At 58.9% G+C, this 14,469-nt stretch overlaps 1 protein-coding gene across 7 annotated transcripts in view; it reads right to left on the bottom strand.

Annotated features, from left to right (window-relative positions):
• Positions 1–8,548: 8,548 nt before the first annotated feature.
• Positions 8,549–14,469, bottom strand: part of Ube2v1 (ubiquitin conjugating enzyme E2 V1) — a 29,698-nt gene continuing 23,777 nt past the window's right edge. For 6 of the 7 annotated variants that reach the window (XM_076851950.2, XM_076851949.2, XM_076851955.2 and 3 more), the window contains 2 exons: positions 11,295–11,420; positions 8,549–10,254 (listed from right to left, as the gene is read on the bottom strand). In XM_076851950.2, coding sequence (XP_076708065.1) covers positions 10,108–10,254; positions 11,295–11,420 — 273 coding nt within the window. In that variant the 3' untranslated portion in view covers positions 8,549–10,107. The remainder of the gene's footprint in view (positions 10,255–11,294; positions 11,421–14,469) is intronic. The other variant, XM_076851953.2, reaches the window with a different exon arrangement.

Below are 14,469 nucleotides of genomic sequence, written 5' to 3'. Positions count from 1 at the left end.
CAGCAAGGACTCCGCCCTGGATCCAGAGGTCCCCCCTGCTCTGCCAGGCGTCCTGTGAGGACAGTGGAGAGCTGCGTGGGGGCGACAGGTCCAGGTACCGCCTCGCTGAGGGGACTGACGGGAGCATCGTCCGGTTCTGCAGAAGGAGCCCACGGTGGTGACTGGTGACGGTGGTGACCGCCCAACACGCCCCAGGCGGAGCAGCCCCTGGCTCAGAACTGGGCTAGAGGAAGAGACACAGACCTTGGGACACAGGTGGCATTTCATGATGTGCACCGTCCCATAAAAATAACCAGAGCCAGGCGCGGTGGCCACACCGAAAATCCCTGTGACCTGAGAGGCTGAGGCAGGAGGATCGAAAGTTTGAGGCCAGCTGGGGCCACTTAATGAGACCCTGTATCAACATTTTTTAAAAAAGTTAAGAGGGCTGAGGGTGGGGCTCAGTGGCGGAGACCTGCCCCCGCCCCCACAGCAAGGCCACCTCAACCTGCGGTCACCGGCACTGAGCAGCTGCCTTCCTGGCGGCTCTGGCCCGGGAGCCCTGGGGACCGAGGTGGCTGGGCCTGGCCGCATGAGCCCCCCCAAGGTCCAGGCCTCCCTGAGCGACAGGCTCCCGAGGGACGGCAAGGAAGCATGGCCTCTGGTCTGGGGGCACTTGGGAGGGTCTGCCGGGCGCTGTGGCCTCCAGCTGGGGCCTCTCATGGGGCCCTCTGCCCTCCTCAGCCCACGCCCAGGTGGGACCCCAGCCTAATTCCACCCCAGGCCAGCCCTAGCTGGGGGGCAGCCCGTGCAGCTGTCCTGGCAAGGGTCCTGGAGGGCCCAGGGTGCCTGGCTGGGCCCAGGCTGACAGCTCCCGCCCAGCCTGCCCCGGGAAGCCCAGGGTCACTCAGCTTCACTGAGGAGGCCCCCGCCCGTAGGTGGCAGGACTTACAGTGGCCAGGTCCAGGCTGCACACACAGGCGTGCGCCATGTATGCTCGGGGACAGTCCCCCAGGGCCCTCCGAGGGCTGTGGCCCCAGCCACGGTGTCTGGCCACAGCCCCTGAGAGCAGATAAGCCGCCTCCCAGAGCCCTGTCCGGCCCCCGCTGTGTGTCTCTGGGGGAAGGACACCCCTCTCTGGGCCTCTGAGCCCTGGCCTTCCGCAGCAGCAAACCCAAGGTTGCGCTGGGGACTCCATGGACTCGGCCAGGAAGGCCAGGTCAGCGGCGCCTGGCTTTGGGGCTCAGCAGAGCAGTGGTGGGTGTGTCCACGTAGCCCTGGCTGGCCGTGGGCCAGTGCTCCTGGGGTCCCTGCTCCACTGGGCTTCAGGGCCCAGGTGTGGCTCCCTAGGAAGCCCTGGTCCTGGGGGAGAGGTCCCCGCTATCGGCTTAGTGACTACGGGCCTGGCTGGGGGGAGGGCTGCCCTGTCCCCCTGTGCTGTGGGCACTCAGGCTCTCTGGGTCACTGCCTGAGGTCAGCTTGAGGGGACAGAGGAGAGCCACCTGCTGAAGGCTACCCCGGCCTCTTCCACTCCCTGGGGCCTCCAGAGGGGTGGGTCGGAGGCGGGAGGCCAGGGCGGGCAGGTCCTGTGGCCTGTCCCCCCCCCCCCCCCCGTCCGGTGGGTCTGATAGAGTCCCCACCCCCAGGGCTGGGGTCTCAGGGAGTCGTTGCAGAATGTGGTGCTCAGGAGCCCGGGCAGGGTCCCTAGCCGCTGCGTCCCCTCACAGCACCCCCCTTGGGCCCAAGGAAGCGCTCTGGACGCAGAGGCGCTGGGCCCCAGATGCTGCTGTCCTGGGTTGATCCCAGCCCTGACCTGGTGACACTTCCTCTGAGCCTCAGTGTCCCCTGTGCAGTGGGGCTCAGCACTGGAAGGACAGCCGGGCAGCGGTGTGGGCACTTCAGGCTCAGCCACAGAGTGAGCTGGCGCCGGCCTCGGGGACGGTCGGGAAGTGGCTGCTGGGCTGCGGTGTTGGGGACACCGCTGAGTCCCACAGGGAAGGGCTGACCTCCACCATGTGGCTCAGAGCTGTGATCCCGGGCGAGTCACCCGGCTCTGTGTGCCTGGACGCGTCCTGTTGGTGCCCCTGGACCCGGGGCTGGTGGCACCCGCCTGGGCTGAGCCCAGCAGGAGGGCGGGAGGTGCTGGCTCCCAGGTCCCGGGGGTACCCTCCTCTGGGAGCTGATTTGGACCTCCCTCTCCCCGAGGGCCACTCTGGGGACTGTCCCCAGGTCACTCTGGACTGGCCAGCTCCTCCATCCCTCCTGCTGGGCAACTCAAAGGCGGCACCCAAGGCTCCCGCAGGCCAGCTTTCCCCAGCCCTGACCGGGGCAGGAAGGGCCGCTCAGTCCTCCCGGCCAGAACCGGGCCAGGTCCCTCCCTCCTCTGCAGCCCTGTGAGCCCTGGGCTCTGCGGCACCCCACTGCTCACCACCTCCCCTGGGAACGCCCCGGCCAGCCCCACCCTCTGTCCCTTCCTGCCGTCACTTGTCACTTGCATCCTCTGCCCCCGCCCCCAGCCACTGCTCAGCTCCCGCCACACTGGCCTGCGGCTGCTGCTCCGGGTCCAGTGAGCTCCTGCCCCGGGGCCTTTGCTCAGGCTGCTTCCTCTTCCCCAGCTGTCACAGGACTCACTCCTGACCTCCTCCTGGTGTCTGCTCAAATGCCACCTCCCGACCCCACCCCCATCGCTCCGTCTCCCTCCTGGATTCATCCTCCTGTGGATAAATTCGTATTCGTCACCCGCCGTCTCCCTAGGCCCTCCGCAGGCCACTGTCATGCCCAGGAGAGGGGCTTCTGCCTGTTGTTCCCTGCTGGACACTCTGTGCCTGGAACACAGTAGCTGCTCACTAAATGTCCCTGGAGGCTGGGCGGGGCTCAGTGCAGAGTCTGCCTAGCGTGTGGGAGGCCCTGGGTTCCCTCCAAGACGACACAGTAACGATGATGTTGTTGGTTGACAGATGAACCTGGAAGTGCGCATCCTGGGTTGGGCAGCAGGCTGCATGTTAGGATCGCTGTCCAGGGCAGTGTCCTTTGGGTGCGTGTCCTGAGTTGGGGTCTGCAGGCAGCTGAGGGTCCTGGGTGTTCATAGTCAGATTCTTGGAGCTGGGCATGGTCAGGGGGTCGGGGACGGAGGGGAGGCGGGTCTGGCTTTGGCCTCTGAGCAGCGTCAGGTTTGTGAAGAGCGGGTCAGGGAGGCAGTGAGGGCAGTGTGGCCGGAAGTGGCCAGCCCAGTCTCCTGGCCTGAATCATCTGGGAAGAAAAATAATCACATTCCAAGGGACCCAAGGCACTCTGAGGGCCAGGGCCCGTGGGGGAGGGAGGGACTGCAGGGGCAGGGCTGGCCTGCGCTGATGGTGGCCTGCCCAAGGTCAGCGCCGTCAAGGCAGCTGGGGGATCCAGGAGAGCTGTGGACGGAGCCCGGCACCAGTCCAGGGACTCACCCCCCAATATGAACGGGGAGCACAGCAGCCGGGGCACAGCGGAGGGGAGACCCCTGCTCCTGGCTGGGCGCAGCTCAGAGAGTCCTGGGGCCACTGAGGCTGAGCCTCTGCCCTCAGCCAGTGTCCACTCCCCACTGGGCCCTGGCCTGGGCCACTGCACCAGTAGAGGGGGCTGCAGAGACCACAGCTCCTCCAGCCGCCTTCTCCCTGTTGTGGAGGACCCTCGGCCTTTCCTTTTTTTTTTTTTTTTTAGCAGCTGAGGCTGTCTGAACCCTCCATCCTCCTGCCTCAGCCTCCAGAGACCCAGGATCACAGGTGTGCACTAGAGCTCGATTTTTATCTCACTTGTTCTGGCTGTTTCCCCAGCGCTGGGCTTGGCATACAGAAAGCACTCAATAAATGCAGGAATGAGCGAAAAGCTCCACGGGGAGGGGCTGGGAGGAGCAGGAGGGGCAGGAGCCTGAGGGAGCTGGGCGGCGGAGAATGGGCAGAGGTGACACGTTCCTCCAGAGGCCCTCCAGGCACACCCACCCGTGGCGGCTTGTCGGGTACAGTGAGGCCAGGGCGGTGGCTTCCCGCGCTCGGGCCCACGGTCCCCAGGCCTTGAGGCGCGACCCGCCCAGTGCATGGCCGGGTGACCCCGCCTGCCCCGGGTCCGCGGGGAAACCGCGCGCCCCGGGCTCAGCCTGGCGCAGCCGGTGGGTCCCCTCCTGCAGCCCTGGGGCAGGAGGGGACGCCTGCCCGGCGTCGGTCCGCAGCGCGCCGGCGCCCCCCGCTGGCCTCCGCGGGCGCCGCAGCCCGGTGTCCCCTCCGCGCAGCGGGACAGCGGCCATTTGTGAGCCGAGGACGGTGAGAAGCCAGCTCCGCCTCAAATACCGCCCAAGCCTGGGGGCCCCGGGGCGCCCACCGGCCCAGAGAGGCTCAGGAACCCGCCCGGGGTGGCACAGCTGGGAGGCAGAGGGCCTGAGCCCGGGGGCTGCCCGCGTCGGAGGCAGAGCTGGCAGGACCTCAGCTCCCGCCACGGCCAGACCACCCGCGCGGCGACGCCAGAGCCAGCAGGGACGCGGGGACAGACACAATAGGCCGTGCCCTGCCCTCGCAGCCCACGTCCCAGCGGGGAGGGTCGGGCAGGTAGTCTGCAAACATCACTATCGCGGTGATAGGGACGACGATAGCCTGTCCCCAGCTCGGCCACACCCACCCCCGGAGCTTCTGCCACACCTGAGCACTCGCCGGCTTCTGATTCTGGACAATTGACTCTAAGTGCGTTTGGGAAGGGACCTCCCTTGCCACCACCCAGGACTGATAGTCGCCTACTAGTGACCTGCCTGAGGTGGGGTTGGTGGCGTCACTGTAGCGTTTGTGGCTGTCCTTGGCGCATGCCTCAGTTCGGCTCTTTGAACCGCCCAGGAAGCCCCAGTGGAGGCAGAGGCCTCCTCCAGGGCTGAAGGCAGGTGGCCCGGGTCCTCTGCCTCTTGGCCCGCACCTTCCCAGATCCTGCTGGTGATGCCAAGGAGTCTGGGGGGGCCTCCTGAGCAGGGCTTCCACCTTCGCCCCTCGGGACAGCACGGGGTCCTGCCACGTCTGGCCTGCAACAGGCCTGAGGGCTGCTGCCAGAACAGATTCTGAACTGATTCCCAGAATTCCTGCAGCTACACTTTTCAGCCAGTCCTTCTGTTTGTCCCTCCACCCAGCTCCCCCAGCTGCCCCGCAGGATGCTTCACAGGCAGGACCCTGGGACCCTTCCCTTGTCACTGGCAATGGCCTGACAGGAGAGGAGGGCAGGGCTGGGCCATTCCTTGGGTCACACACCCTGACCTGTGTCCAGCAGGGAGTAAGGCAGGACCCAGCAATCAGACAGGCTGAGCTGCACCCAGGGAGGTGACAGTGGCCCAGGCTAGGGTGGCAGGGTGGGGGCACTGGGAGGCGCTGCTTCTGGTGTCAGCTTAGAGACCCGCTGTGGGCTGGAGGCTCGTGGGACAGGCCCGCCCCAGCCCTGGAAGGCTTGTGAGTGTGGGGCCACCTGCGGCCAGGTGCTCACAGCCTCCTCATCCCTGGGACTCGGGGCGGAGGCCACTTTCCAGGCTTCAAAGAGAGGGGCCAGGCAAGAGCTCCCAGGCGCACGCGTACTGATGTGCAGGCCTGCAAGCCCAGCGTGGCCCCAGGGTGGCCACCGACCGCCAGTCCTGTCAAGCCACAGGAGCCACTTCATACTCCAAACAGAGCCAGGGGGAGCTTGCAGACCCGAGGAGAGTGGCAGAGGACCCAGGGAGCACCCTGTCCAGCCCCAGGAGAGGCGGGCACTAGGGACAGGGATGCGGCCTGCACCTGGTGGGAGGGAGCCCACAACTTTGCAGGCCACTTGAATATGTCAGAGTTCAAAATGCCACGTCCCAGGGGCTGGGGGTGTGGCTCCAGCGGTAGCGCGCTCACCTGGCATGCGTGCGGCCCGGGTTCGGTCCTCAACACCACAAACAAATAGGGATGGTGTGTCCGCCGAAAGCTAAAAATAAATAAATATTAAAAAATTCTCTCGCTCTCTTAAAAAAAAAAAAAAAAGCCACGTCCCAGGGAGAAGCTGCTCCCAGGGCATCACCCGAGAGCCCAGGCACACGCAGGGGCCCCGCCAGCAGCCAGGCAGATGCCGCCCTCTGTGCTCCACGGAAGGCCTGGCCCTGTGTGCGCTGTGGCCCTGGAAAACCACGGGGCAGAGTCCCCGTGCTGCTCTGTGGGACCCAGGGAGACACTTCCAGGGCAGAAGCAAAGTGAAGCCACAGCCCAGTGAAGAAAAAAGAAATGGTGGGGAAGAGGGGGAGCGGCCGGTCGCAGGCTGGGGGCACAGGGCGACCACGGCTCTTCCCTCCCTGCCCTGGGCAGCTCTGCCCAGCTCCCTGGAGCCTCCAGGACAATACCAATGTGGTCCCCAGCTAAGGGGAGGGGCGAGTGCTTTATTAACTGGGGTTTTATGTTTCCGGCACTGGGGATGGAACCCAAGGGCACTTTACCCTGGAGCCACATCACCAGCCCTTTTTATTTTATTTTTGGGGTACCAGGGATAGAACTCGGGCACTCATTCACTGAGCCCCATCCCCAGCCCTGTTTTGTATTTTATTAGAGACAGGATCTCACTGAGCTGCTTAGGGCCTTGCTAAATTGCTGAGGCTGGCTTTGAACTTGTGATCCTCCTGCCTCTGCCTCCCGAGCTGCTGGGATTGCAACTGCGCCTGGCCTTTTAAAACATTTTTTTAGTTATTGATAGATCTTTATTTTTTTTTTTAATATTTATTTTTCAGTTTTAGGTGGACACAACATCTTTATTTTTATGTGGTGCTCTGCGCATGGCAGGCGAGCGCGTTACTGCTTGAGCCACATCCCCAGCCACAATAGACCTTTATTTTTTAAAAATTTATTTATATGTGGTGCTGAGAATCGAACCCAGGGACTCGCACACGCCAGGCAAGTGTGCTACTGCTGAGCCCCAGCCCCAGCCCCCTTTTTAATTATTGAGACAGGGTCTCACTAAGCTGCTGAGGCCTTGAACTTGCCGTTCTCCATCTCAGCCTCCAGGGTCCCTGGGATCTCAGGCCTGTGCCACTGGCCTGGCTCACCTGGTTTCGTGTGATCCTGTTCTTCCCTGCTGTGTGGCTGCCACCTCACTTCCTATGACAACTGGCAGACACCCCCTGCTTTCTGAGACCTCAGAACAGATTCTTGGCTTCTTGACACTTAGGGATTACAACGAATGGTTTCTCACCAACAGTGGGCAGGGCTGCATCGCTAGGGACTCGGGCTGATGGAGATCTTGTGTCCTTCCGGTGGGTGAGCTGTGCTCCCCTCCAGAGCCTGGCCTCGGAACCCACAACCCGAGCCTGTGCAGCGCTCCCAGGAACACATACCTGCTAGAGGTCAAAGGGCACCACATGGACCATCTACGGAGGACAAGGGGCAGCTGGAGGGCCTCAGTGTGGTCACAGTCCTACACAGGGTATAAAGCTGAATGACAACTAAGTGTTGGATATTTCACATAAAATTTGTCTTGTCTCCAGTTTCTGTGACTGTCCCTGGCCTGAGCAACACTGCACACCTTGTGCACAGGGCCTTGTCCCCCAGGGCCTCCCCAGGCTGCGTGCACAGCAGGGGCCGCAGGAGGTCTTCAGGAGGAAGCAGAGTTCCTCTGGAGCTGGGCAGCCCAGAGCGCATGGTGGGCCCTCCCAGGCGGCCAGTGTCTGGGGGAGAAGGAAGCTGCCGGAAAGGCCCCTCTCCCAGGGACTTCCTGTGCTGAGTTAGGACACGAAACCCCAGTGCCGAGGCCTCCAAGTCCTTCCTGAAGGTGATGAGGCAGCAGAGCAGGGACAGGTCACGGGAAGGCTCCCCTGGGGCCTCCTGAGGGGAAGGGTAAGACCTGAGGCAGGGCAGACAGGACAGCAGACAGCTCAAGGGCCCGCCCCATCCTGGCTTCAGGGACCTACTGATGACTTGTTATTGGCCAACCAGAGGCTGCTTATGTTCCTCCTCCTCTTTTTTGGGGGGTGCTGGGGATGGAACCCAAGTCTTGAGTATGCCAGGGAGGTGCTCTACCACTGGGCTCTGTCCCCATTTTATTTTTGAGGCAGGGTCTTGATGAGTTGCCCAGGCTGGCCTTGAGCTGCGGATCCTCCTGCCTCAGCCTCCCGAGTTGCTGGTATTAGAGGCACGAGCACGGCACCCTGTACCTGTGAAGAACGTGCTTTTTAACTACTATCTTCTTGGCCAGGGGCTGGCAAAGTAGGAGCCAGGGGCCGAATCCAGCCCACTGCCTGTTTGAGTTCTTGAATGAAAAACAATTTTTATAGACAAGCATTTGCAATTGACTTGATTATTGAGAACATGAACTTTGAACTCAATCAAGCAAGATGTTATCCCTAGAAGAAACTATCGTGTTAGTAGGATAGTAACATTACAAAAATATTGTACTCTGTGGAAATTTGCTTTCTCATATAGAATTAAGCACTTACGTAAGAACCCTGACTTTTGCCTGTTGGCCCAAAAATCCTAAGTATTTTTTCTACAAAGGACCAACAAGTCCCAAAGAGTCTGAAGCATTAATACCTGCCAAATTAATATGCCAGGAGGAAGAACAGCACAGCCTGTGAAATATTAATGCACACTTTTTATTATATTAAAATCAGGCAATGGTCTGACAAGAAAAAGGCTGCTTATGGAATACTGTTAGGTTAAACTTTACTTACAGGATGTTAAATCCTTAGAACTAAGATTTCCCCCAGAAATAGATTAATGGGAACATCCATTGCTTTTCAGACTTGATAGCTGCTGCTTCAAAAGGTGGTTTTACACAAAATAGTAAGAAAGAAAAAAAAAAAATAAACCCTTCAGAACACCATGAATTGCCTTTATTTGTTTGCATCAGGTCTCAGCACAGTGGTCCTGAACAGGAAGTGGGAGGTGCAGCAACGTGCCAGGAGGCCAGGCCCTGCCAACGCTGGGAGCTGCTGTGCACACCAGCTCCTCCTCAGTCCCTGCTGGCACCCGGGAGGCAGCGGCACCAAAACCAGTATCTGCGCTGGGTCCAGGTTTCTCTGGTTCCAGTTGTCAGATTCCACACTGGGCCCGCGGGGATGGCAGGCGCGTCCCACAGGGAGCCCTGTTCACCCTTCTTCACGTCTGAAAGCCACATTATTACAGGAAAGGGAACAGTCCAGAGGGGCCCTGTGTGCTCACAGGCGTCTCCACGAGGCCTCCTGCAGGTCTAAACAGAGGGACCCTGAGGGCTGGCAGGCTATGTCACCCTGGGGACTGCCCTGTCCACCTTACAAAGACCTGGGCCAAAGATGCATCGGCTGAGGGTGACATCAGAGTGGCAGGACCCAGGACCCAAAGCTCATTTCCCAGGCTGGTGGAAAGTAATCAAACGTGGTTCCAAATGTGGAGGAGGAGGTCAGAGATTTCCAACCTGACCTGATGGCTTCTGGCCAAGCCAGGGGGGGAGGTGGAGAGTGCCGGGTGGTGAAGGTGGACAAGGGAGTTGAGGAGGAGGGAAAAAGCAGCACCCCTCGATCAAGGTGGGGGAGGGGGAAAGCCCTGAATTCTTCTCGAAGGCCAATTTCAAAGGGGGTGGAGGGTTACAATCTATGCTTCGGCCAAGGATGGGAGTGGAGGAGAGTGGGGCAGGACGATGGCTTGGAAGGGGCGTCATTTAAGACTTAGGGTGCAGGCAAAGCACCCCACACCCAGCAGCAGTCCCCAGGGTGTGACCTGAAACTTTTGCTCTACTCTAGCAAGCCTCTGCCGGAGGGCTGTCCCAGGGCTGGCAGGGCAGGGGGGGAGAAGGCAGAGCCCCCAGGCCGAATAATCAGCAGCAAGGTGATTGTGTGACGTGTCTTTTCACAGTTGAGTTAGATGTGCCCCACCGGTCAGGATGGGAATCAATTTAAATAGACTCTTGATCCCAGAAGTTCAACTACATGGACAGTGGTTACACCTGACAGGATGATTTGTTATAGCACGACTTATATATTTCAAATGGACAAAAAATTAGTATCATTTACAGTATCTTAAGATAAATTGCCTTCGAATGGGAGCTTCCTTTCCAGTACTTGGAGGTCTACGAGACGCATCTAGAAAATTTACTACGGTGGAAAATGAAGACTGCTTAAGTCGAATGGGGGAGGGCTGGTGGCGTTGCTTTTGATTAATTGCTGTAACACTGTCCTTCCGGAGGCTGAGGGAGTTTCATATTCTCTTTAGACATCATTAAGCGCCGCAGCTCTTGCAGAACAACTTTGATGCTATATGAATTCTGCCACTTTGCTAGCACTGATATGGCTCTTGGGTCCACCTACAAAAGGCAAACAAAACCAAATCACTCTCAGGGTCTCCAACAGCCGCATGCCCGGGCTAAGCCACAGCACGAGCTGGGGAGAACGCAGTTCTTAAGCTGAACGTGCTGATAACAAAACCATACCTGACATGCAGGACGCCCCCGTGCAGGGTCCCCTCCTCCAGCCACTGTTTTTCCTTTGTGTCCCAATTTGGGAGGAGGCAAGGGTAACACTGGCCTTTGGCAGGACTCCACCCTGCCCAACTTGGCTGGACAAGAATGACCTGCTGTGGGCCAGCTGTGGCCATGCCTGGGCCCTGGATGCTATGCCCGGGAAGGAGATGACAAAGATGATGCCAGGCAGCAGGGACAGCAAAGGCATGGTGGCCTGCAGCCGCGCTGCAGTGGCCAGGGCCCCCCCAGAGCCAGGTCTCTCCACCTGGCACAGCGCTCCCCAGACGCCAGGTGGCCCAGACACATGAATGCTGCACCCAAAGCGTGAGGCGCCTCTGACTCTTTCAAGTCCTCTGAGTCCACCAAGGACCCAGATTTGGCAGATCTTAACATGGGCAAGAACCGGGACACGCCTTTGCCAGCAGCACATACAGGAAAGGCTGACGGGCGGCGGCGGCAGGGGACCATGCGCCAGGCCCTGGGTTCCATCTCCAGCACAAAAAAAGGTCTTGGAGCATTTTGGATTTCAGATTTATGGGTGCAAATCTAAAAATCAGTTAAAAAAGCAAGGTTATTAAAAGATAAAAAATATCACATCCCAGGCTTAAGGCCGGGAGGTGGTGCTGTGGGCAAGGCCTCTGGTCTCCCGCCTCGTCTCCTCCTGTGCGCGGGGAATGAGTGAACTCTCATCTCGAGTGCGCAGCAGTGCTGGCCAGGGTGAGTGTGACAGGAGGGGCAGGTGGACACGGCTGGGACACAGGCCCCGCTCCCACCTGCACACAGGCACAACCTCCAAAAGACACAACCTCCAAAGGCCCCTGATGTTTAAGTACAAAGCAATTCTCAGCCCAGAGGGACAAGTGGGGACAGAAAGCACAACTTACCACTCCATTAGAACTATTAACTCCATTCATATTAATTTTTGTTACAAATCTTACAAAGGGGGGTGCTTCTGGGTATTTAGGTCCACATTCTATTTTAAGGCTGTATATTCGGTTTTCATAAATTGTCTGGAAAGAAAGGGCACAGAGATGTCAGGCATTTACAGACAAGGAACTCAGACAGACAGAACTCACTGAAGACCATTTATCATTTACTCCTGATGAAGAACTCAAGTGCCGTGGAAAGTCGGCAGCAACTCATCCCTGAGTTGGGAGAGTAAAGAAGAACATTTAAGGGGGGATCAAGGACGTTTCCAGTCAGTGTGGCCAAGCCCTACCCCAGGGGCCTGTGCTGCGCCCGTCCTTGGCACACCTGCCCTGCTCTTGGGGAATGGCATGTGAGGGGCACTCTTCCTTCTAGAAGCTGCGCTAACCGTCCACTCACCCCAGGCTCATCAGCCAATGTACACCACCATGTGCAAAGTATGACACTGGCCATGGCTCAAGGGAATTTCAGATGAAGCACAGGCTGGGCTCAGGCCCGAGGCGCTCCCCTTCTGTCACTGTGGGGCTGGGCTCTGCCTACGCAGGGTCTCCACTGGCCTGCGACGTCCTCCCTCCGTGTTTTTTCCCTTGGCAGGCACAGTGACCCGAGGGACCACAGACATGCAGCGGGTGAAGCAGAGGAGGTCACAGGTCCTTTTAGAAATGCCAACTACGTCTTTGCTGAGCAGCACAGGGAAGTCCAATGTCCACACCAGGGACCTTCCCCAGTACCTACCGGCCACCAAGGGCATCAAGACTGCTGCTGGAGCCAGCTGCCCCTCTTTCCTGCAGTGCTCCTCCTGCTGGCCTCGCCCACCACCCCCAAGACCCAGCTCGGGAGTCATCACCCAGTCCCTAACTCTCTGTCCTACTCTGAGCCACACTGGTGTCCTTGTCTGACGACCATACTGAAGGTGAGCCTCCCACTGTGAGGGCAGCCAAGTGTCCCCTCTCAGCAGTCTGGCTGTGCAAACGCTGCTCTTGTGGACAGCGACACCTAGTGGCCCTTGGGGGAAAAGAACCACAGAGGCTCTTTCTCCCTGGATTGAACCCAGGGCATCCCGCGTGCCAGGCAAGCTCTCACCACTAAGTCACGCCCTAGCGCCCACCTGCGGCATGTTCCCCACACCTCCAAACACGTGGTGTAGACTGCTCCCGACAAAACCTGGAACATATCTTAAGATCCAGAAGTCATTCATGTTACACCCATTAAAGCCAGCTGCGAACCTGGGGATCCCAAACCAACAAAACCAAAGCTCTAATCTGGCTACCTACCCACTGCCTGCCTGATCCTCTCCCCTCCTAGGAAGTGCTGCCACCATCTACCCCACTCGGTTAGTGCAGGCAAGGAACTTACAGCTATGGGGCGCAATGGTCACACCTGTTATCCCAGTGACTTAGGAGGCTGAGGTAGGAGGATTGAAAGTTTGAGGCTAGCCTCGGGAATTTAGCAAGACCCTGTCTCAAAATAAAAAATAAGACGGACTGGGGATGTGGCTCAGCGGTAAAGCAGCCTTGGGTTCAATCCTCAGCACCAAAACAAAACTAAACAAAAAACCCCACAAAAAATCTAAGGGTCAGCCAAGTCCCTTTTCCCTAGCCCCATCATCCGAAGGCCACCACTTCCCTCTCCAAAAAACCACCCACCCCCACCTCCTCCACCACCAGCCCCTCACTGGACCCACCCCAGCCTCTGCTCTTCTTGCCCCCCTGCATCTGCTCCCACAGGGGACAGGCTCCGCTGGCTTAAGCCTGCCAACCAAGCCAGGCTGCCTCCATTGGGGCCTGCCTAGAGGCTCAGCACCAGCAAGACCATGGGAACCAGCGCCCGCACACCTGCCCTGTGGGAGGGGACGCCGTGCTCTGCACTCCTCATGTGTTTCCTCAAAGGAAAAAAAGTTCTCTCAGAAAATGTGACTAAGGCAGGAGCAGAAGAGGGCCCGACGGACATGGCCTCCCTTTCAGTTCTGGTGGGGATGGGACTCAGGGCCCTGCACACGACAGGCAAGTGCGCCACCCTAGAGCTGCAGCCCTGGCCCCTGAAAGTGCTAGCAACACCAACCTGCTCACCTGCCGGCATGTCCTGCGGCTCATTTCCGGGCTCACTTACCTACAGGCTAAAATGGGGAAGGTGCAGCTGCGGGGCAGGACATTGGTCTCCACGCCACGAAGCAGAATTCTAAAATGCCCACACTCCCGCTAATTAAAAGTGAAAGAGCTAATGGACTTCTGGCCACTGAGGCTCAAGTGGCCCTTTCACTGGAACACAGTGAACTGCCTCGGGCCCAGGGGGCGCGGACACCTGAAGGCCAGTAGGAAGCCCACACAAGACCTCCTCCCCAGAAAGCGGGGCTCCGCCTCCTCCTCATGTTCTGTCCCCAGTGCTCCCCAGGCCTGCTGGAGGGTTCGGTCCAGGGGAGAGAGCACACCTGGGAGAGCCCCGGAACACGGCTTCTGGAAGGAACCTCGCTCTCCACTCCGCATTTGCTTTATGGAACACGTGACCCGGACAATTAAATGCCAATTAAATGTACCTAAAAGGGCTGGGGCTGCGGCTCAGAGGCAGAGCGCTCGCCTAGCATGCGTGAGGCCCTGGGTTCAATCCTCAGCACCACAGAAAACTAAAATGAAGATATTGTGTCCACTTAAAACTTAAAAATAAATGTTTTTAAAAAAATGTACCTAAAAGATTATTTGATCATGAAACGCTGTCCATTTTGATGACATAGATCAAATGTCAAGGTGCAAACTGCAAAGCCCACAAAGAAGGGAGGGGGGTGGCAGAGCCGCGAGCCCCTCCTTGCCGTGTCCTGCGGGTGGCCGCCCACTGCACGTTAGAACGCCAGGCAACTGGAGTCCACCTGCAAAGGACCAACCGCATGCTGTGACATGTCCACACACATGCAGACACAGAGGCCAGGACGCAGCACATCGTGCACCACCTACAACAGTGACCGCACCTTCCTCCAAATTGGGGTCGATTCGTGCACAGTCTGTTTCTTTCTTTTTAATTGGTGCATTAGGTAACAACATAATTTGGCAACCTCACTTCCTAGTTGTCCCCTCCCCCTTCCCCCTACACGGTCCACTCTACCCATCACACCATTGCCCAGAGCCTAGGAATCATAAGCTT

Source organism: Callospermophilus lateralis, chromosome 3 (assembly GCF_048772815.1).
Source record: "Callospermophilus lateralis isolate mCalLat2 chromosome 3, mCalLat2.hap1, whole genome shotgun sequence".
Taxonomy (NCBI): Eukaryota; Metazoa; Chordata; class Mammalia; order Rodentia; family Sciuridae; genus Callospermophilus; species Callospermophilus lateralis.
This window is presented reverse-complemented; position numbering and strand designations above follow the sequence as displayed.